Below are 22,318 nucleotides of genomic sequence, written 5' to 3'. Positions count from 1 at the left end.
TCTTTGTGATGTAAATCAGACTGGTTTTTATCTGTGACGTCAGGTCTGCGGCTGGTGGGCGTGGTCACTGTTATCGGCGGACGACAAGCAAAATTACTTTCAATTTATAAACTATTTTGTTGCCATTCCATTTTGCTCTCGCTAATTGTCATGTTACTGAGGTTTCTTTGCAGTGGTCGGTTCAATGTGTTTAGCTATTGTTTGGCTTATTGCAATAACGTGTGACTTGATTTGATGCATTTTTAAAAATTCCCTTTGCCTTCCAACCACAACAAACATGAAACAGAGAAAAGACTCAAAAACATTTCAGGGTAGATGGCAAAATCATGCCATTTAATAAATAAACAATGAATTGCATGAAATATCCTACAGTTTCCATATGAAACACCTTTCAATAACCTCCAATATTACATTATTCACAAACAATTACATCTGACAAAGACTACCCATTCCCAAGCACACTTGGTCACATAGGAATTTATCAAAACTACAAAAGTTCTCCCATGGCCAAACAAAATAAGCATTCACCAGACTTAGATGGAAAAACCAAGAGTTTCTAATACAACATCCTAGGAAAATTCTCATTGCAACCATTCAATACCAACGTACATTTGTACAACTAAACTCATCACATTAAAACAAATTTCTACATGTTTGATGTTTCCAATCTCAAGAATGATTGATGACTTGCATATGAGAGTATTGAACAGATAAGCTACAAATCTTCTTTCAAAATTTGTTGCTTTGCGTCTTAACTGCTTTCGTAAGCTTTCAATACTGATGCAAAAATCCGAGTTGCGGATGGATAAAGAATACATGGAAATGGTGGGACTTGCATCCTGATTCTTTTTGGTGGCTATCAACACCAGTTAATTGGTCCAACCAGTAGAGCTAGCAAATTGTGAACTTGGCCAATAACAGTGAGCTGTCATGCATACAACCACTTTACACATGCAAGAAAAGCTGCATAACAGGTGTCACATAGTTTTGGATGATCCTCTGTGGTGCTAATTGTGGTGTGGTCTTGCGATAACACCCAGGGTGTTAAATTAACACCACAGTTTTTTTTGCAGTGTTCCTTGTTTTAAATATTTTGTGCTACAGTCATGCAAGTTTTGGCTTGGAATACCCCACTGTGTCCCCCCCATGCATCATTATTGTATTGTTCACACTGAAACTGGTTACTAAAGAAAGGACACGCAGACGTCTTACATTGTCACCAGTTGTCACAGTTGCAAAGTGTGACATGTGAAATATATATTGCAGCATTTCATAGTGTTTTCATACTTGGACTACACATTACACAGACAATGTTAAAAAGCAGAGAAAGAGGAAACCCACAGGAGTGTACAATCATTGCAAATACGTACTAGTGCAATGCAATGGACCGCCAAAACAAAAGAACAAGGATTTGCCTTTCACATTGGAGGATAAACCTAAATGAAAAGTTTCGATAATTACAAACCTAAATTATTTTTCTACACTTAGTTTTGTTTGAATAACTAAACAACAACAAAAAGTTGTTTCCAGCTCACTACAGTTTCTGAGCAGTTTTAGGCATGAGTAAGTGACTGGAACCCTTAACCTTATGCTGGTACGTGTATATCGGTTGACCCTTCTGACACACTCAGTCCTTTACTGATTAGACCATCAACACTGCTGGCAAGTTGGGGGTTAACAACATTATTCAAACTGTCCCACATTCCATTTTCTTTTCAGATTCAATCATGGTGACTAATCAACAAAATCAAAATCAACAGTAATATTTTATCAAAAAGATGCTTTCTGAAACAATTGCAACCAATTTTAAATTCCCTTCCCCATTGCAAATTGTGGCAATAATCTGAAATCTAATTTTTGTTGCTGCAAGGTTTTCCTGAATCACCTGTGATTTTCTCAGTGACTCCACAGTTGCCGATATGGAGGCATATTGATTGATAGCTTCCAACATTACCAAATATTAAAGCAATTCAAAAAGATAACATAGCACAAATTGCGGGGAAGTTACAAATTGAGAATGGACAAAAAGATTGTGTGGGGACGTCTTTGTTAAACTGGAAACCCCGCTACTCAGGAATGCTACATATTAAAAAGTAATTAATCTTGAAAAGACAGAAATCACAGTCCAAACTTCAGTGGCATTTTTTTGGGGGGGGGCAAGATTGACAAATGAATGGTGTTAACTATGATGTTTAAAAAACAAGGATTGAGGAAGAAAATTTTATTTATATTGACACACCAATCTGTATCTGGAACACTTCACAGGGTGAAGAAAAAACAAAATGCAGGCTACATGTACATACAAGTAAAACTAGGGACGGTTTTCTGTTCTGTTGAGCTGATGACACAGTCCTGACTGACAAGTACACACATTGAAGCTGGTCTGTTACGACAGTTTAAGGTTCCATTTTTATGCTCACTAGGTAAAAAAAAGTGCCAGCTTTATCTACAACACGAGGCTCTACTTCAGCATTTGTTGAAAGTACTGCGTTTGAAGGGCATTAAGTAGAAATTAAAAAACAGACAGGTAGTACAAAACAAGTGGCAATTACAAATAACAGGACATTGCATAACTTCAGAAGGAAGGAAAAGTAACATCTACTGCAGAGACACAAATTTTTTTAAGCTGAATTTTTTCCGGAAACTTAACATGAAACAGCCAATGGCTATATAATATGCACTATTTCATCCCCTTTTAAAACCACTTTTTATTGATTGATTTATTTTTATGCAGGTAATAATGGACAATTGCGTGAATACATGATACTTTTTTCCCCATCACAAGTGGAACATGATTGTTTTGATGTGGTTTTTTTCAACAAATTTGGTCAGAGCTGTATACCCTTTGTTCACAGCCAAACTCTGCTTATGTGTGAGATCGGAGGGTGAGACACACGGTCTGGAATAGGCCAAGAAGGGACAATGCACTTTCTCTCCAGGACTTAGAACATTGCTGCCATCAACGTTAAGCACTGCGCGCGACAGTGCTGCAGTCGGGTCCCTCAAAAGCCATCCAGTCTAAAGTCAAGTCACAGGCCATTCTAATGAACGGTGACCAAAGTAGTCCTTTGTCACTGGTCACCCTGTTACCTGTCACTGGCCTTATAAAGGGACTTAATGACTGACCCTATACTCATCTGTAACACTGACTCATGAGATGGCCATGAAGCAATTTAATTACTTTTCAAGTGACCGTTGTCCAATCCTCTAAATAAATCTTTGGCAAGTGGTCTTGACTTATATTTCCAAAAAATTCTTGTTCTTCAGCTTCAAGCAATTTGATTGTATCAAATGATTTGGGGCAAACTATCAAATAGCCATGTACGTCTCGCACATCCATGAGATATATTGATGAAAATGGCACAGAATTACCATCCGGCCATTCCAGATCTTCAAACCAAGTACATTTTATTTTGGACATTTTTAAGCTCAAAGCATGCAATATGCATTAGGGGCAGGCAGAATCTATCTTGCCAATCCGAACGAACTCAAGCTAGCAACAGTACTGACAAGACCTAACCACTTGTTTTTTTTTGGTTAAATTTCCAACTGCTAATTGGTGAATCTGACATCGAACTCAAGAAATGGCACTTTGACTAAGTTATAAATGTTAAGGTGATGTTCCACTCAAACTTCTCAAAACCACCAATGTGACCACTGCACACTGCCTCACACACACACACACATAGGAAAACAAATCTAGAAATCCAATCAGAATGCTTTTGGGGATCAGGATGTCTGAATTCTCACATTTTCATTTCCACGCAACAATTCAAACTGTAGCCTACACTACTGTTTTTTTTTTTTCATCTAAGAGGGCAGCATTCATCAATCATCATCAACGGACACAGCACCGAACATCAAGTTTTCATCCCAGACAACGCAAGCTACAACCAGGAAATAAATATACTACACAATGGAGCCAGCTGGTTAACAATACTGGAATCACACTTACCCTGATGTACCCCACAAATTGTTAATGCCATAAACAAGTGTTTACATCCTTGAGGGCAGCAAAATCGAGGAACACTGTGTGACTGGTTTTTTTTTTTGCCATTTACTGAATTGTACAGAAGTCATTAAGACTTCAGTTTTTAATTCCAACCCTCTTGTCAATACAAAAGGACTATCTATGCCTCCTGCAGTGTATAATTTGTACATGGAGACCACAGTTAGAGTAAACACGAGTTGTTTAAAGTGAGGACTTTTTGGTCCTAAAGTTGTGTAACAGAGAGAGAAGGAGTTGTAAAATTATTTGCTTTCCACTAATGATCATTTCTTCCCCCTTTTGTCAGGTTTTATATGGCTATCTTTGTAATTCAAACAGTATTGGGAGCAGTAATATTTTCTGCAATTCTGTGGCAAGCAGATTAAGGTCTTGAATCATTCTGTTGAAGGTAAAGCTTTACGTTAGACTGTGAAAAATGTCTGTATTTTGCAAAACTCAATTTAGACAGTTCTTCAGAATTGGCTTCCATGCTCTGGTCAATGTCTGGATCACATCTGACCCATCTGTCAGCCCGTGGGAGACAATCCTACCCCATCATTGGATGTTTGCTTTCTACCCCCCCCAACAAATAGTTCCCTCCCTATACCTACAATCAAGTTACTGGCCCACAATGGTAAGAACAAGTCACCAGTAACATTGCCATCTTACTTGGTGGCCAGTATTTTCTGAGTGTATAGAATACTTTCCTCTTCACCTGTATGTGCTATGTAATTCTGAAGAATGGTCAAAAGAGGGCGCTGCATATAACTACAAGAGAGGTTTTTCTCCATGTTTGCCCTGTCAAGATGTAATCTTTTGAAGTGTGCAATAACCGGATGACCCTGATTTATTTCAAAACTGAACTTTTATATCTGTGAGGGGGACAAACCAATTTTTTTTAAGAGGGCTTTAATGTTCTTGGCAAAGTACATGTACATGTAAGGAGGCAAATGCCTGAGGCAATGCATAAAGGAATTGAAAAATCACACAGAATAGAACTTTTTACATTTTTGCTGAAAAATCCTCACCATCAGTCTGAAAAACCAAGGAAGATATGGAAATAAATGTAATCCCAACAGAGTCCCTACAACGAGCATCTCAAACCAACTACTTTCAAATCTTCACTGGCTATTAAGCTCAATTGGTGTCAAAAACGACACCAGATGTGATGATGTGAGACAAATATAATTGCCCCTTTGCCTTATACGCTGGCCAGGCTGCACAATAAATATTGGGAGAAAAAATTGATGGGCAGGCCATATGATCCCAGCTTAGTTTGCTGACCTCGTCATCCCAAGGGACGCTATCGATCAAACACTACTCTCCATGAAGACGGATGTATGTGAGTGCACACACAGGGCTGCTTCCAACCAATGAGTCCTCACTGAGGACAGTCGCTGAGTTGCTGAGCATCTCGGCAACCCTCAAGAAGTAAAAAAAAAAACCAAGCGCAGAGTTTTCCCACAAATGCCAAATTTCGGCATTATGATAAATATTCTCAATAATAACCCCGTTATGTGTTACCCACTTAGGACAGCTTCCTGGGAATATGGTTATCTTTGAGAATAACCCAAAAATGCTGGCACTGCTAATCCTGTGTACTCAAGGCCTTTATCAGGCAACTACTATGCCACCCAACTGTACCATTGTTATCCAAGGGGATCCTCATCGCTTCTTCTAGGTACTGTACAAAATTTGAATAGTTCCAATATTACAAAGTACATTCAGAGGTGTTGCAGGCCTTAGTTGAGAGTGTTGCAACTGAGAACCCCTCAAGACCATCGCAAGACCCGACAAGCCCGGCGCAAGACCTCCAGTCTGAATTCAAGTCTCAAGCTATTCAAATGAGCTGCAACAAAAGCATTTCTGTCACTGTTTGCCCAGTGACTCGCGAGGGATCTTGTGACTGGTCTTGTCTCTGGTCTTGTGATTGTCTTGACTACAACACCTGCTGACCACTAGCAACACCCACCTCTCTCCACCTTGGGAGAACACCTGTACAAGACCAGCAACCTGGTCAAGCACGACCCTTAGTTTGTGCTAGTAAAAATCTGGCAAGCTACATTCTTTGCTCTTTCAAAAACATCCTGTTTAGCTGAGAACTAAATTATATACAAACAAGACATGGCCTGATAAATAAAGCTTTTGGTATTTTTACACTGGACTTGACTTTTCAATTGATCTTTTCCTTTGTTGCTTTCAATGGAAAAGTTTCCATCCGTCCAAATCTCTGGGGTTTGTAAATTTGACAATACAAAGATGTTAACAATACAAAAGACCAACAAAAAAAAAAATTAATGCAGCGGCTTTCAAGGAAATCCCCCATCAGCTAACCTTGATCCAGCCGCTTTTAGCTAGATAGTTGGTGATTCGTTTCCGGTGCGACTTGTCTAGATTGCTGGGGTACCGGGTCTTACATGGTAGACCTTGCCGTCGCATGAGATGGTCCTGCAGTAGAGGGATAACCAGAATACATGCCATTGTCAAGTGTCGCCAGTCGTTGATGAGTAGATGCCAGTCGTAGATCCAGCATTTAGAAATTCGGTGCCTCTCAACTTCTGCACTGATTTTACTTTTCAGGCAGATGAACATCTTTGCAAAAAGAACTCTGCAGCTGACAGGTGCTTATACCCGCAGCTCCGTGACAATGGTTTTCGGTAATGGGGCCGTGTGGTCGGCAGTCTGGAACATTTTAATAATTTCTATCCATCAGGTTGGGTGGCAATTTTGGAAAATATTTCTCAAAACTTATAGCGCTATTTGACACATTATGAAATTTTGACCTGGATCTGTGACAGGGAGAGAAACCCCATGGGACAACGCTTTGCTAACATAAGGCAAGGCAGGTGCTAGAAATCTGACACCAAATCAGAGAGAGGCGTGCGAGGACATGACGGCCTGATTCTTTCTAACATCAAAAAACAGTTGCTCGTTACGTGTGTACCATCCAAACACTCTCACAGTTGTGAAGTCTGGCATGTTTTATAAGTGTAACTATTACCAGGGAGAGACTTGAAGTGACGCAAGGATATTAGCATTGCTGCAGTCACTGCAACATTTACAGTTTCGTTTACTGAAGTATAAGTACTCATGCAAAAACTTTGTGCGGAAAGTAAATTTGATATGTAACAGAGGGACCTGGGGAAAGTGTGATATTGGTAACACTAGTCACTCACCCTGATGATTACTGTTTTGAGCGTGATATATCGGGCTGGTTTCATTTTCATGGAACTACAGAGCTGCAGAAACAAGCACAATTCATGTTATCACACAAGGAAAAAAAGAAAAGATATCCTTCCTCCCTCGATGTTTCTATAAGGAAACTCCCTCGATTCTCAAAATTCTCTACTGTCCCTTTCTTTGTTTATTGACACTCGAGAGGCAACCGGCCACTTGTGAAATAATGGAGAGTGGGCTCCTGCTTTTTCCATCCTGGGCAAGTCCACGCAATGGTGGAAATTGGTTGCACAGTTAACAGCCTCGTTATCATTTACAATTCATTAAAAAAAAGGTTTTCCAAAACAAAAGTGGAAAAACAGGCGGTACAGCTAGTTTTATTTCGATTTTTTCTAATGGATTAAGAATAATGAAGTCTGTAACGGCAAGACTTATTTCCGCTTGTGCATGGAATTGGCCTCCGACAAGTTTCTCAAGTATGTCCTAGTGGATTTTGGGGGATCAAGGAGGATTTGGGTAATGTTTTACTCTTTACTTTTCTTGCATTAACTTATGTTAAGAACTTTTTGAAAGAAATGTTCAGAAATGCCATTCAGGATCTTGGCCAGAGCCTGAATATAATGCCAGAGGGGCCCATGCCTTATTGAGGCCTGAAATTAGCCCGATAATGTTTAGATGGAAAAGCCTGGAGTCAGGCTTTTGCCTGAAAACTGGCATCCCTGAATATCAAATTCAATTGAAAAATCAATTCTTGAGTACCAAACTACAAACAAGGTGATTCACCTTTCTTCATTGAGAAAAATTAGTCCAGGGAAAAAAAAATGGGTGAGGTCTCGCAATGTGGTCAGTGCATGAGATTAAAAATCAGGAAATGATGTTCTTACCCTCTTCTCTCTGTCAGATAGATAGCTGAAGCCTGGCGATGCCTTTATTGCTTGGAATTCATCTTCTACAATCTCTGCAAAATGGGTAGAGATGTAATCATTAACTTCTGAAAGTGCTTTAAGCTGTTCTCCAAAGATTAGGAACTGTCCAAATCAACTATTTGTAACTATGAACTTGTCTTTAGTTGGCACAGCTCAAATATTTTGTCACAATTCTGACAAAATGACAATTTCTGACCTTTTCTCTTCTATAAGAAACCCTGAACGAGTCAATTCAGTTTGACGCATGAATACATAAACACCTCAAGGTTCTTGATTATGTTACTGTCCGTTCTGAAAACAAACATCTTCACAGTAAGTGATCATTAGATTATATTAGATAATATTATTAGATCATTTCAAATGTGGTGAGGGGGGGGCCACGTACTGTGAACATGTGGATCAGAACTAACAGACTTACCGCGATCATCTTTCTTGGGTTCTTCTTTTGGTCTGTAATAACATTGAATATAACCAAAATAAGGATTAATATTTAACTAATATAGGCCGTGTCCGAAACGGGCTTTCAGAGCTACGGCTAGGTCTATTGGCTACGCGTCTCCATGCATTTCCGATGGAGCGAAGACCTAGACCTAGCTCTAGAAAAGAGATTCGGATGCAGCCTTACACTCCCCATGTTGTTGGGTTTTGTCAGGAAATATCAATTTTGAGAAATACTGGTATTTTCTGGAAAATATCACTGGAAACGGAGACAGACTGCCCAGGAATGTTGGAAATAAAAACTGACAGGTGCTTGATTCAGGTTTGGTATTCAGTAGCAATATGTATGTATTGATTTTTGATGTGGAATATCAACACGGCAATTCAGAAAAAATAAAAATTGTAAAGACGGAAGTTAAGCATTTATGCTTCAGAAAGGTAATATTCAGGATATTTTAAAAAGGTGGCCATTCATTGCCGAAAAACAGTCGATATGGTTATTTTAAGGTTTTGTGTCATTTGACACACTTATTCTTGAAATAAAAAGGTTTTCATTTCCCGATTTAAACACTTTTACTTGAAGAAACCAACCCTGAATTTGGCTTTCAATTTGGAAACATTTTCAACAAAAGCTGTCCAGCATTCTTGACATATTTTTTACAATGCCTATTAACCATTTCTCCTTTTGGGATGAAATTTTTCAAACATGACATCCTTGAAAAACTCTTCCCTAACAGAATTTTGATGCCCAAATTGCACTTTTACAAGTTTACCTTGGTCTTTAAATTTATATAATGTGAGTCTCATCTTGTGAGGCAAGCGAATCCAGATACACTTCACTCTACGCTTGTGAAACATATCCAAATATCGATACGGGTACAGATGATTGCACTGAATAATGTACTCACTCAGTCTTCTTGGCAGATATGACCCCACTTCGTTTGCTCTTGTCCACAATCTTCTTCTTTCCTTCCTTCCGCCTGTCCCTCTTGCACTTGGCTTCCTCGTACTCGGAGATTTCTGCAAACAAAAAAGGGCGCCAGACAGTCCTGAACCCCTGACGTACTGTTCATTTTTTCTTGCAAAGAACTGTCCAATCCTCAGTCCTCCAATAAACCAACCACCAGGCAGGAATCCAGTGGCGCACTCCACTGCCTGGGCTCTGCATTCCTAATTACATGTACTGCAAAGACCCACAGATCTCCAATCGAAGTTTTGTAAGATGTAGGAAGGCTAGAGCAAAAAGGTTCAACCAAGTTGTATTAAAAAATTGGTGACTGGAGAAAGGAAAAAAACCATGTGAAAAACATTTTATAAATGAACAAGGACAGATTCATACTCAACAGGCTATGCATGTATAGGTCTCAGGGGTCGCAAAATAATAATTCGGAAACAAAAATGGGAAAAGACGTTTCTCAAAATGACTCTCTCTTTTTTTTGCACTTTCTAAAGGTTTCCCACCAATAAATCTTGAATTTCATGGCAATATCCATGCACCTGCTTCAATTCACATCCATATGTTACATACAAAAAGTGTACTGTGCGATCTACACTCTCCAACTTAAAACAAAAATTGCTTCTGTTACGGCGTAAGTTTAAGCGTAGCCCCTTCAACCATCAACTCTGGAACATTCTGGTCTCACCAGTGACATTGCCGCCCACCATATCAAAGTTCCTGGGCACTTGGTGTCACTTTATGGGAAAGACTCCCCCATTCCTCCCCCAGAATAATGTGATACAGAAACACTGTGTCTAGTCAGGGTAGATCAAAGAGAGACATGTACCACACACTGGACAGAAAATATTGAAGTATTTGAAAACAACAAACTGCTAAAATAAACATAACCCAGCAAAAAATTGAACGCCGTTGACATCCTTACCCTCTAATTTCGTGATGCCATTTCTTCTGTACTTGATCAGCTCTTTAATTCTCGCCCTAATTTCTTTTTCCTCTGAAATCGACACAAACACAAATTCAAGTGACACAAACTGTTGAGGCCAGTTCTCAATCCACCAGGATATCAAAGCAATGCAGATTTTCACACGATGTGACAGTGATCACGCGGGGAAATTCATCGCCCTTGGCATTGTGAAATCCCATCTGCTTTTGCCGCATGGAATGGTGCAGGAATGGGCCTCTTTTCATGAAACCATAAAGCCAACAAGATTCAATGCCATTTACACTTAGACTCTCGGGGTCAGGGCCAAAAAGTCACATGTTCATGTCACAATACATCAAACGAGTCACTACAGGGCATCTGGAGCTGCATCCACAGGCAACGTCTGATTCTTCAGTCTCGTGACTTACCATGTAGATTCTCAAAGAACTCGTCTTGCTCCTTGCCTGTCATGAACTGAGCCAACGCCCTCATCTTCTCTTTCAACTCAGTTTCTTCCTTACTAGGCCTCCTCTTAGGTGCTGCTGAGAAAGAGTCACACAGTGGAGTAATGATTAAGAGAAATACAGCCTTCAAGGCCTCCGGAATCAATGAGAAGTTTTGTAAAACTCCACAGGATGTGCAGAGTTTATCTACTGATGTAACTACATGGTATTTTAGACATTACTACCATCAGGAAAGAGGAAAAACCATTTCTCCCCATCATCCTATCCATCTCTTACTCTGCCCCCTCCCCATCATCCTATCCATCTCCTACTCTGCCCCCTCCCCATCATCCTATCCATCTCCTACTCTGCCCCCTCCCCATCATCCTATTCATCTCCTACTCTGCCCCCTCCCCATCATCCTATTCATCTCCTACTCTGCCCCCTCCCCATCATCCTATCCATCTCCTACTCTGCCCCTCCCCATCATCCTATCCATCTCCTACTCCGCCCCCTCCCCATCATCCTATCCATCTCCTACTCTGCCCCCTCCCCATCATCCTATCCATCTCCTACTCTGCCCCTCCCCATCATCCTATCCATCTCCTACTCTGCCCCTCCCCATCATCCTATCCATCTCCTACTCTGCCCCCTCCCCATCATCCTATCCATCTCCTACTCTGCCCCCTCCCCATCATCCTATCCATCTCCTACTCTGCCCCTCCCCATCATCCTATCCATCTCCTACTCTGCCCCCTCCCCATCATCCTATCCATCCCCTACTCTGCCCCCTCCCCATCATCCTATCCATCTCCTACTCTGTCCCCTCCCCATCATCCTATCCATCTCTTACTCTGCCCCCTCCCCATCATCCTATCCATCTCCTACTCTGCCCCCTCCCCATCATCCTATCCATCTCCTACTCTGCCCCTCCCCATCATCCTATCCATCTCCTACTCTGCCCCCTCCCCATCATCCTATCCATCTCCTACTCTGCCCCCTCCCCATCATCCTATCCATCTCCTACTCTGCCCCCTCCCCATCATCCTATCCATCTCTTACTCTGCCCCCTCCCCATCATCCTATCCATCTCCTACTCTGCCCCCTCCCCATCATCCTATCCATTTCCAACTCCGCCCCCTCCCCATCATTTCCTTCACTTCTAACTCTGGCTGTCCCATCATCCCACTAATCCAGCCCCAACCATTACACCAACCTTATCCAGCATTTCATCCACTTTCTACATGTACCTTGTCCCCATGATCCTCCTCCTACAGGTACCCCTCCCCCAACAAACATCCCAATCTGTCACTTGGAGTCCCCACCCGCCATCCTTTACATATTTCCCACATACTGTACACAATGTACATGTACATTTGTATGTGTCTAAACACTGTCTATACATACATGTACATACATGTGCATTACAGGAATGCTCAGTACATACATGTATGTACTGTATGTACTACAGGGCAAGTACACAATACAACTCAAAACTTTAACATTCAACTTTTATAATTTCTTCATAAAATTCATAGGTTTTAAAGCATTAATGCAATAAAAGACTATTTAAATACTGATAGAATTCCAAGAGGAAGCTAACAAGCACTCAATGGCACATTTTTACACATATGGACCAGCAAGGAAAAACTTTAACATTTGAGGACGGCCAGATGGTCACAAGACAGAAATCGGTATTACATAGGCTCGCACTTGCTTTGCAGCTTGCCAAAAACAGCACAGAAAATTCAATGGAAATACAAGTGTTCATATTTAAAGTCCCAAAATCAGCATGTTAGTCAACACATTAGTCTTATAATTTTCCAAAGTCTACAACATTTCGGCCAACAAAGTTCTAAATGCTGGAATCGAGCCTACTTGAATGCCAGTTCATCCTTCGGGGGAATGAGAAAGTGGAGTGAATGTCACAAAACATTTGCAGCCGAATTTGCTTCAGTTGAAATGCGTTCAACTTTGACAAATGTGCAACACGAATATCTGATCTGACGCCACAACTTTGTGTTCGTGTTTGCTGTCTCTCCAAGAATGAACCAGACTTTAGGCTGACGCTTAGGTAGGCTTATAGGGACATACAGGGTGATAAATCAGTCTGGAGCAAGTCTAACACCCGGTGAGCCTTTTTAACCCAAGGATTACCTTGTGTGGAGGCTGACTTTTGGTCCTTCTGATCTTTAGCTTTAGTGGCTGTTGAAGACAATGCTGCTGTGATGATGCCAAAATCTCGAGCTATCTTCTTCCTTCTCTGCCGTTCTTTGAGGCGGCTTGTGTAGATTTCGACATGAATAAGTTTTAAAGCTAAAGAAAAATGATATAAAAGCATTTATCAGTAACAAGCAAGAGAACTCGGCATAATCATTTCAAAACTGAAGTAACACAGAAAACGAAAACTTGCCACTACATTCTTGTCAATGTTAAAATCAAAACCACTGATAAAAATCTGAGAAAATTCTTACTGATATCAAGATCATCATCTTCATTTGTTACAGCTAAATTACTAACTAGTGTCTCAGCATCGTTGTCATGCTCCTGGAATATCACAGAAATAAGAAAGATATTGGCATTTGAAGAGGTAGAGTAATTTCTAACAACGAGAATCAAGGTGGCGGATATACACAGGGTAATTGGTGTCTTAATGCACTCAGAGAGTACAATTTGGAGAGATGGCGACAGTCCAAAGCCACTGACTTAACAGGGGATCAGTACGTTTTTCCACAAAAGTACATTGAGGGTATAACTGCAACACACACGTTCTCAGGGCATTACAACTGGAATCAGTGTGACTTGTTGAAAGCAGCAGGCAACAGAAAATAGCAGTGTCAACTGTAAAAAATATGTAAAATATGGATTAATGACATTGGCGACTTCTAAGCGCCCACGCTTTATAGTCAAGCATGAGCTACTTCCATTCAAGCGCTCTGCTCAGTCCAGGTGCTTTTTCTACTCACCCTCTCAAAGTCATCTCTGAGGGGCATGTAACCCAACTCCTGCTGGTCAGCTAACGTCATTTCTACTGGACTAAATGTGGCTCTGAGACTAGGTGACAGAGGACCTGTTGGGAAAAGGGAGAACATTCTTCGCGATCAAAAGAGGTTATGTGTCAAGATGCCCTCTGTAGGGGGAAAACAAGCCCAGCGTTGAAAATCCAACCGCTCTGCAGTCGCAAAACGGCCCGAAAGCCACTTCTGAAGTTATAATCATTTTTTTAAAAGAGCTACACGCCGCTGTATAAAATGTGTCCCAAATGTCTCACACTTGTTATCAAGGCTTCACCTTTTTCAGGCAGTTTTAAATCTCAAATCCCTGTCACCAACAGTAAACTTTTTCTAACAGACATCATACTCAAGGTGTAACAAGAATTCTATTTCTCTCTGGTAAAGGCAAACAAAATCCCGAAATTCTCACTGATTCTAGATTTGATACAAATGCGGCCTACTTGTAATACAATACCATCACAGCGACATGTTTTGCATTGCGAGTATTTTGCCCATTTTTTCTCTACTCAAAAAGAAACTTGACGGTCAAAGTAATAGACGGGCTTCGTTCAAACTGTGTATGACTCAACACAATGACATCAGAATCTACAATGCTGCGGCAGATATGAGCAGATAGAAAGACGAAAAAGTTGTGACAAAATGATTTGCTCACCATCTTCTGGTCCTGTGTGGTCTTGTACTTTAAAGGAAGGCTTTTCTGGGACAGCAGCTGAAAAAAAGGAGATGCAAAGTTTGTATTCCACAAATTTTTCAACAGCGAAAAACCTAAATAAGAACTACCAATAAACGCTGCATGTACAGGTGATAAAAAAGCAGAAGATTTGAGATGAGGTCTTGAAAAAGCTCTTCAGTTTGAAATCTCAAAGGGATCCTTCCACATTAGTTGTGATACCTGCATGATAAAAAATAACAAATCTATGCAAATACAGCTTATCAAGTAAATGTGACGGTAGAGTTGGCAGGGCCCTAGTTGCGTCTATTGCAAGTCCAGTCACAAGGTCACAACTCCCGTTACCAGATAAGTCAAAAGTAGTGGGATGAGCATGGATAAAGCAATGCTTTTGTCTCCGTTCATTCCAACAGCTTATGGCCTGGCTCAAGATTGGATAACTTGTGATGGACTATTGATGGACTTGCCATCGCTGGGTTGTGATAAACTCCACTGCGGCCCTATGGGCTTGGCCGATGCTCACCTCTGCCCAGGTTGCCATGTATGTAATTGCTGTCATAGTGCTCCCTGGCTTCTGCGGGGGACTTGGAGCCGATGTGACTGGCGACATCAGCCCTTGGGTTAGAGAAGAGAAGAAAAAAGGGAATCAATTGGAATGGAGAATTCGTAAGGCATTCTGGCGGAATGAAAGTGGGCTGAGGTCAGCAAAAACTTTGGTGGTGCAAGGAAAGAGATGATGACATTCTCCTTACAATACTGTTTGCTGCACTTCAATAAAACAGTCTGTTGACAAGTGATGGTTGTTAAAGCTTGTATTTATTCACTTGTCAGGACAGTGAAACAAAAAGAAAGTGACCTTTACAGTTCTATATTTATTTCTGAGAGAAAGCAATTTGGTTTGGGACATATTCCTTCCCTAAAGCCTGAGCCCAGTTTTACCTTTGCAAAAATGCCTTGCATGGTGTGGTTATGGAGGGGGGGTGGGGGAGTGATTGTGAAACAAGTGCTCATCCGAGACAAGAAGCCGAGCTCGAAGCCATCACTACCCTCACTGCACCAAAAGCTCGGCTACCTCTTTTGGATGAACAGTTTCATGTTTTGTTTTTCATTTGCTTCCTTTTTTATCTCAACATGTAGGTAGACAGGTAGACGCTTCTCAGTCTTTCAGGTGTCTTTCCATATTGCCATTTCAGTGTGCCTAGAGTCTGCATGCATTCGTTACAGAGAGTGCTCACTGAAATTGACAGGGAGAGCTGATATGCAGCAAACGGATGCAGATACAGAACGGACCAAAAAACTGATAAATGGACAGGTGCCCTCAAACATGATCTCAGCTTCTGGTGGCCAAACGCTGGTCTTATTTGGTGCGCTAACAAACCCTGCCAAAAACATTGCACTGTCTACTTGGACAGTAGTGTTGGGCGGTTCCAGAATTCTCAGAGCCGGTTCCGGCCCCAGCTAAGGGCCGCGATTCCGAGTTAGAACCGGCTCCCAAAAATATACAGAAAAACATAAGGTTTCATAAAACACATTAAAAATCTGTTGCGCGGGGACTGTGCCGCATCACCCTGGTGCCACTCACGAATGGCACGATGATTGGCTTTTGGTCTTTAGTGGGCTGTCAGATTATCCACAGTGGGTATTGTGAATTTTACTTTTTACCTCTTCGTAGACTAGTCATGGTTGGAATAAATCTGCAACATGTATGTACAACCATGATACAACTCAGCAATGCCTCCTGCTGCACTATTTTCCACTCTACGTACATGTATAACAATACTCCAATCAGAACAACAACTGATTCGTCATTGCAAGTACATGTAACTTTACCGATAATACAAATGGATTCGTCGACCATGTCGCAGAACTTCATGGACTTGATCACATGTACTTATTGAACATACGCCAATGTATCATAAATGGCCATGGACCATGCATAAACTGGTCATTCGTCCACGGAGGGCACACCTAAACTCTGATACATCTGCTATCTTGTAAGCTATGCCATTACCCGTGTCCATGAATGGAACTGGCTCTGAAGTGAGAAGGTGAGAACCGAGACCCTTGCTGGAGACCCTCGCTGTGCATAAGTTCGAGGAACGGCTAGGCTTTTTCTTAACCACTTGACCATTTTGCCTGGTGTCTTACACGTATATGTATATTCGGCAGGTACAACACGTCACATGCAAGTACCAGGCAATGTTGAAGTCACAGCTGTATGTAAAACAGTCTTCGAGCTTTGTGCCTTCCGGCCTTCAAAGCTCCACTGCGCCGCACGTGCAATAACCAATGGGGTTTGGTACCCAAACACAAGGGTATTTTACAGTTCATTTGTGTACGCATTTTCCCTTGTGTGGAAGGGTACCCTGCTATAATGTACAGCATGCTATACATACACGGACACGCGGGAGCGGTGACTCGGATTCGATCTTTGCTTGTCACTCACGGGCGTTAAGCAGTGACATGACTGGGACTCGGATTTGATGTTTGGAGTTGGCTCTTTGAATGTGGATCCACCAATGGTGGGTGCCCGGTTCTTCACAAAAGCAGAGCCGCCGATTCCGATTTTTTGGGGGGAACCGCGGTTCCACTCGCAACCGAGAGTACCACACAGGCCTATTGGAAAGATCAAGGGGCAAAAACTCAGACCACCACTTCATGATGTGAAATTGGAAATTGCCAGACACGCTCCACCAGATGCTTTGCAAAAAGGAAGCATTCAGCTATGATTACTGAGAACAATACAGCAACCGGAATGCAAGGTTGATTTTCCACTTACCAGTTCCCAAAGCCAAACGTTTCTATTGCATCTAGTAATAAATACTCTTCTGTCATACTCCATTCTTTGTCCCCACAGGCTAGAAGTGCATTGTCCTGACACACCAATGAGAAAAGTTGGATGGTGTTAAGAGTGCAGGGATATGAAACTCTCATTTCTGTGGCAAGTAGGGCAAAATTATACTTTACAAATAAGACTCGGATTTGCACAATTGAGAAACGAAAGTAAAATGTAGGATGTTAGCAGTAGCAATGCATATCACTATCTCTTTGGAGCGATATGAAGGCGAACATCAAATGCCCCAAATATAAGGAAGACATTGGAGTTGTTACTTGCACAATGATATCAATTGTCAGACCTAACCTGCTAAGTCTGAATCAATTTGAAGAAATGAAAATATCTGATCACTCGACCCTCTTTTGAATCAAATATTTGAATTTTCTGTTAACCCCAAATCCACAAAAGTATAAATAAACTATGCCTGGTTTGTGTTGTGGTCTACTGACCAGTCATTTAGTTTAAGGACAGGGATGTTTAGTCCTAATAGGGGATTTTACATTGTTACCAAAATAGGTATGAAAAGAAAGAGTGATTTTTAACTATATCGTTAGGCAATAGGCATATGTATCAGTTGCCTTTAAGTTTACTCTTAATACCAATTTTGTAATCAAATAAATTATTCTTGTCCCATTTTTACGTAATTGATTTTCACTCTGAATAGTCATTTACCCGAAAAAATCTGAATATTCTAGTACTTGAATAATGATTCACTTGAAGATAACAAAACCAGAATGAGGCTTTTTCCAGATTGAGTCATTAATTAGTAAGGGGGTCTTTTACTTACAATAATTTGATAGTCATGGTCTCTTTGATGGGACCCTAGCTCGGCACCAGCAGAAAAACACTGCAAAATAAACATTAAAACATCATTAACATTTTCTTCAATCCACCAAAATCACACCTAATAAAACTTGCGCAAGGCTAAGCGGCAGTTGTTACTGGTACTTCTTAATGTAAACGACTGATCAGCAGAAAGCCCCTTTGTTAGCACCTTGTACGTGTATATATATCTAGTTGATAGAGCATGTAAACATTCAACTTGGGCAGAAACTATGTGTATAACATAAAGGTACAGTATTGAACTAGTCCTGATTACAACTTATTCGCTTCATTGTGCATGCTCAAAAATCTAATATTAAATGTTGGATAAGACAGACATGCAAATGTGCATGCAGCCTGTCACAATTGATGTGTCCAGTCTGATGCAAGTATGCACATTTACCAATAATAACCCTTTGGTGCCAGTCTTTTTATGCAAGGAACCTTAAATCTATTACAAGATGTGCTTTGCGTCAGGGAGATGCTAATTTGCAATAACGGGTTTTGCCCTTACACTCATACATTAAAAAGTGTGGCATTATCATCAGTACAGGCATCTATTGCAAAAGGCTTGGGTGACTGAAATAATGAAAGTGTTGAGCATCATCTATCCATCCTTAAGATCAGTCGATCACACCGCATTATAGACTCTGTGAGAAACCTCAAGACTCGATTTCTCCCTTCTCAAAACAATCTCCAACAACCAACAACGAAAAAGAAAAGGCAAATGGCTGCTGATGCATGTAGGACTGACATAATTATCATTCTGTATGATCGATCAACCGTGCAGGGAGTGACTGACCTTGCAGGGAATGACTGATCATAACAAAACCAACATGCTACCTCTAGCCACGCCTCCATTTTGAAGCTTAGCCAATCATATCACAAACCATAACACATGTTTTGGGGGCCTATAATACTCACTATAGTAAATATACATTGAAGCTACGGGTACTTTGTTTTGATTTACCCCAACCCTTCCCCAACCACACAGAATTAAACAGTAGTAAAGTGTTTAATTCTGTGGGGATACATGTACGTCTGGTAGGCCCATAACAGCTGGCTTTTGCATTGGGTTTGGCATACCTCAGAAAAACAAAGTCCAACAGCCTCTGTGCAAAAAGTCCCATATGGGTGTTTAACTTTGTATAAATGGGGAAGGTTAGGGCCAGCAACCCTTGGGGGGTTAGGGTTAAACAAACTGATACACAAGGGTGAAAATTGAAAAATTGCACTAATCAAATTCTATGATATGAGAATTGAATGTTGAAAACCCTGATTTTTTTTCCATACAACGTTATGAGTTAAATCCCTAGCCACATCACCATCTGACTACCAGCCTGGCCCGGGTTGGACATCGTCTACATTGCATTGCTACTAACGTCTGGGGTATAAAAGTCCTTGTACAATGTGAAATATTTTTCCATTTTTTTTCTCACATTTTTACCCTGTGAAGACAGCTCAAATGTCATTCACAACTGCTTTGTATCCGAATTCCATAAATGCTGTGTTGAAATTACTAAATATGCCCGCGGACAATGCATTTTGCAGATATTTTGTGAAACTTCACACTTTCCGTTGCGATTTGTGAACGACCTACGTTCATCTAGTAGTACTAGGCAGGTTCCTTAAAATATAAACCATTAAATAATTGTCAACTTTGGGGGTTCATTTTTCCTGAAGTGAACAGCAGTGAATTAATTTCCAATGATTGATGTAATGAGGGAAGTCATGGCTGATATCTGTAACAACGATGACCGTGTCAACCTTTCAACTTCACTGGAGTTAATTAATTAAAGTCTCGAACATTAGCAATTTGGAGGGACATGAACTCCCTGTTAAAATCCAAGCCAATAGAATTTACTGAGGAGTGATAATCCCCGAGGTTATTTTACACAGATTTATATGTGGTGAAAGGTGATAATATTTACACATATTAAAACCATAATCACGAAATTAAAAAGAAACCTCTCACAATTAATCGGGTCCCTAAGTCGGTAGTCGCGAATGTCATTCGATTCTGTCATTAGTGTAAAAAAAAATCGACCACAAAAAAAGCAAGTAAAATCCATATATGGATGTACAACAGGAGAGAAAGAGTGCAAAAAAACACCACCAAACCATCATCCTTTTACGACTGGACCAATCACATTTTCTTCAAGTATGTTCCCGAAAACTGCAGTCCAAAATACAGATCGTGGTGATTTTGCGGCTTTTATCAATCTCTCACGGTGACGTTAGAGAAACATTTCGCTGCATCATAGCCTGTTTGACCTTTGACGCCCTCTTTTTTATTCGATATTCATGAGCCCCTCCATGGAATGGCGATGCTCCGCAATTTTTCTCTTTGGAACAATTTTTCTCAAAAGAAAATCTGTCATTCTGAATAATATTCGCAAACAAATGACGTTTGAGACATAAAATACGATTCATGATGAAAATCTAATGCTCAGAGTTGTTAATTTTAATTTTATTTTCAGTGAAATTATCTCCAAAATAACCGGCAAAATGAAAATCGCGCATGGAATTTTCGAGCACTACATGTGACAGCATTTTCAGCATTCTCCAACGTCATGCAGTTTCTGTCAAAATTCTCATACATGATCAAAATTCTGTCAAATATGATGTTTGCAACGAATACATTGTACTCATTATAAATTTTGATGCAGCCAAACTTAAAGATAATTTTTAGTGGTCGAAAGATTCAAGACCCCGCAAATATGTTGGTATAGTGAGAGTGATTATAAACGGTAAGAGAGTTAAGAGAGCCAAACTTTTCTCATCATTTTCTGTCAATTTTGTGCTCTTTTTCGTGGCTTATATTTTTTAAAAGTTATTTCTTTGGTGCTTTAAAATACATCGGTCGAAAAATATACTGAATTCTCCTTCTTGTTGAGAGAAGTTTTGAAATCAAGTCCTCTGGTGTAAACACTTAGATGTAAAACTTTAAATGAATTCAACTCCATTTGATTTGCACTGGTAGCCAACCACATGTCCACCAGAAGTACATATTATGCCTAATTATCCCCATATAATCATTTTTCAAAATCTGAAGGTGCTAATTTGTATTTTACATGATCAAAGTCACTCTTTAAGAAGTTTTGAAAAATGACATCAGGAGTTGCATTTTGGTCCATTTTATGAAAAAAATGCCAGTATGCATTTGCGCATGTGCAAAATGGCCTCCACGCTCTCGGCCCACATTGTGCCAGTTATGTTAGTTATGTTGTCTAGAGCTAGATCTAAGTCTTCACTCCATTGGAAATGCATGGAGATGTGCAGACAACAGACCTACAAACTGTAGCCGTAGCTTTGGAAGCTCGTTTCGGACAAGACCTTATCTGCGACTTCTTCACGCCCACAGCTCTTCCATGCATGTGTAAGGGGCAGTCGGTTACTATGCATGTCGTGCATGTGAAAGTGAGCGTACTAGACAAACGTCTAGTTTGCTAACTTATGGAAAGCGAGGAGTTTTGCAAAATTTCCTGCAAAATACGTTAACCACGGGCGTATATAGTAATTTCGTGTTTTATATTATCAGTAAAAATCTCAATTAAATTATCAATTTTGAATTAAGCCCAGGCCTGAATTCTGAATAAATTACGTTTCAAATGCAGGATTGAGATTTCCCTAAAATTTCATAATCAGTGAACTGCTGAGGTACAAACACTGAAATTAGTTTGTGTCATAATGTTCGCAGACGCTGTAGGATACAGTACACACTGCATGCACTATGTTCAAATATGCAGGCAGGAAATAGTGCTTCAATGCACAAACACACTGCTCCGCACGGTCCCACACACAGCGTATTGTATGCGCACGATACCATTACCTGTAAACAAAGGTCGAAGTCCGTACACTCGCAACATCGCACGCTGAACGCCTTCAGCTCGTCCTGGCAGTAGTTGCAGTAGTACCGCGTGGGCGTTTCTGAAACGAAAAATAACGCCGAGACGGATGCATGAGGCTAGAGCACATAAATACACCAGAAAAATCCAAGGAATGTCCAAGAAAGAGGAGGTAACTTACCGGCCATCTTCTTCTGCTTCCTCGCTCGGAATCGCCCCATGACCGCTGCACTGGTGACGTCAGATGACCTTGGCCTAGGGCGGTATATAACGTAA

General features: G+C 40.7%; 1 protein-coding gene across 2 annotated transcripts; it reads right to left on the bottom strand.

The window, feature by feature from the left end:
• Positions 1–304: 304 nt before the first annotated feature.
• tada2b (transcriptional adaptor 2B) lies at positions 305–22,304 on the bottom strand. Of its 2 annotated transcripts, none has more exons than XM_022245599.2 (16): positions 22,224–22,304; positions 22,027–22,124; positions 18,160–18,219; positions 17,316–17,410; positions 15,060–15,151; positions 14,519–14,575; positions 13,819–13,922; positions 13,327–13,399; positions 13,010–13,168; positions 10,838–10,951; positions 10,410–10,481; positions 9,438–9,549; positions 8,510–8,541; positions 8,050–8,123; positions 7,165–7,227; positions 305–6,436 (listed from the first exon to the last, which is right to left on the bottom strand). In XM_022245599.2, the coding sequence occupies exons 1-16, from the start codon at positions 22,261–22,263 to the stop codon at positions 6,314–6,316; spliced, it is 1,368 nt and encodes a 455-aa protein (XP_022101291.1). In that variant the 5' UTR covers positions 22,264–22,304; the 3' UTR covers positions 305–6,313. The 2 variants fall into 2 exon arrangements, with proteins under 2 accessions (XP_022101291.1, XP_022101292.1); XM_022245600.2 differs by having other exon boundaries at positions 10,838–10,948.
• Positions 22,305–22,318: the final 14 nt, after the last annotated feature.

The sequence above is a fragment of the Acanthaster planci genome, linkage group LG01 (genome assembly GCF_054643075.1).
Source record: "Acanthaster planci isolate LZ-2023a linkage group LG01, COTS_SCS, whole genome shotgun sequence".
NCBI classification, from domain to species: domain Eukaryota; kingdom Metazoa; phylum Echinodermata; class Asteroidea; order Valvatida; family Acanthasteridae; genus Acanthaster; species Acanthaster planci.
Note: the sequence above shows the minus strand (reverse complement) of the source record. Positions and strands in the feature narration are given on the sequence as shown.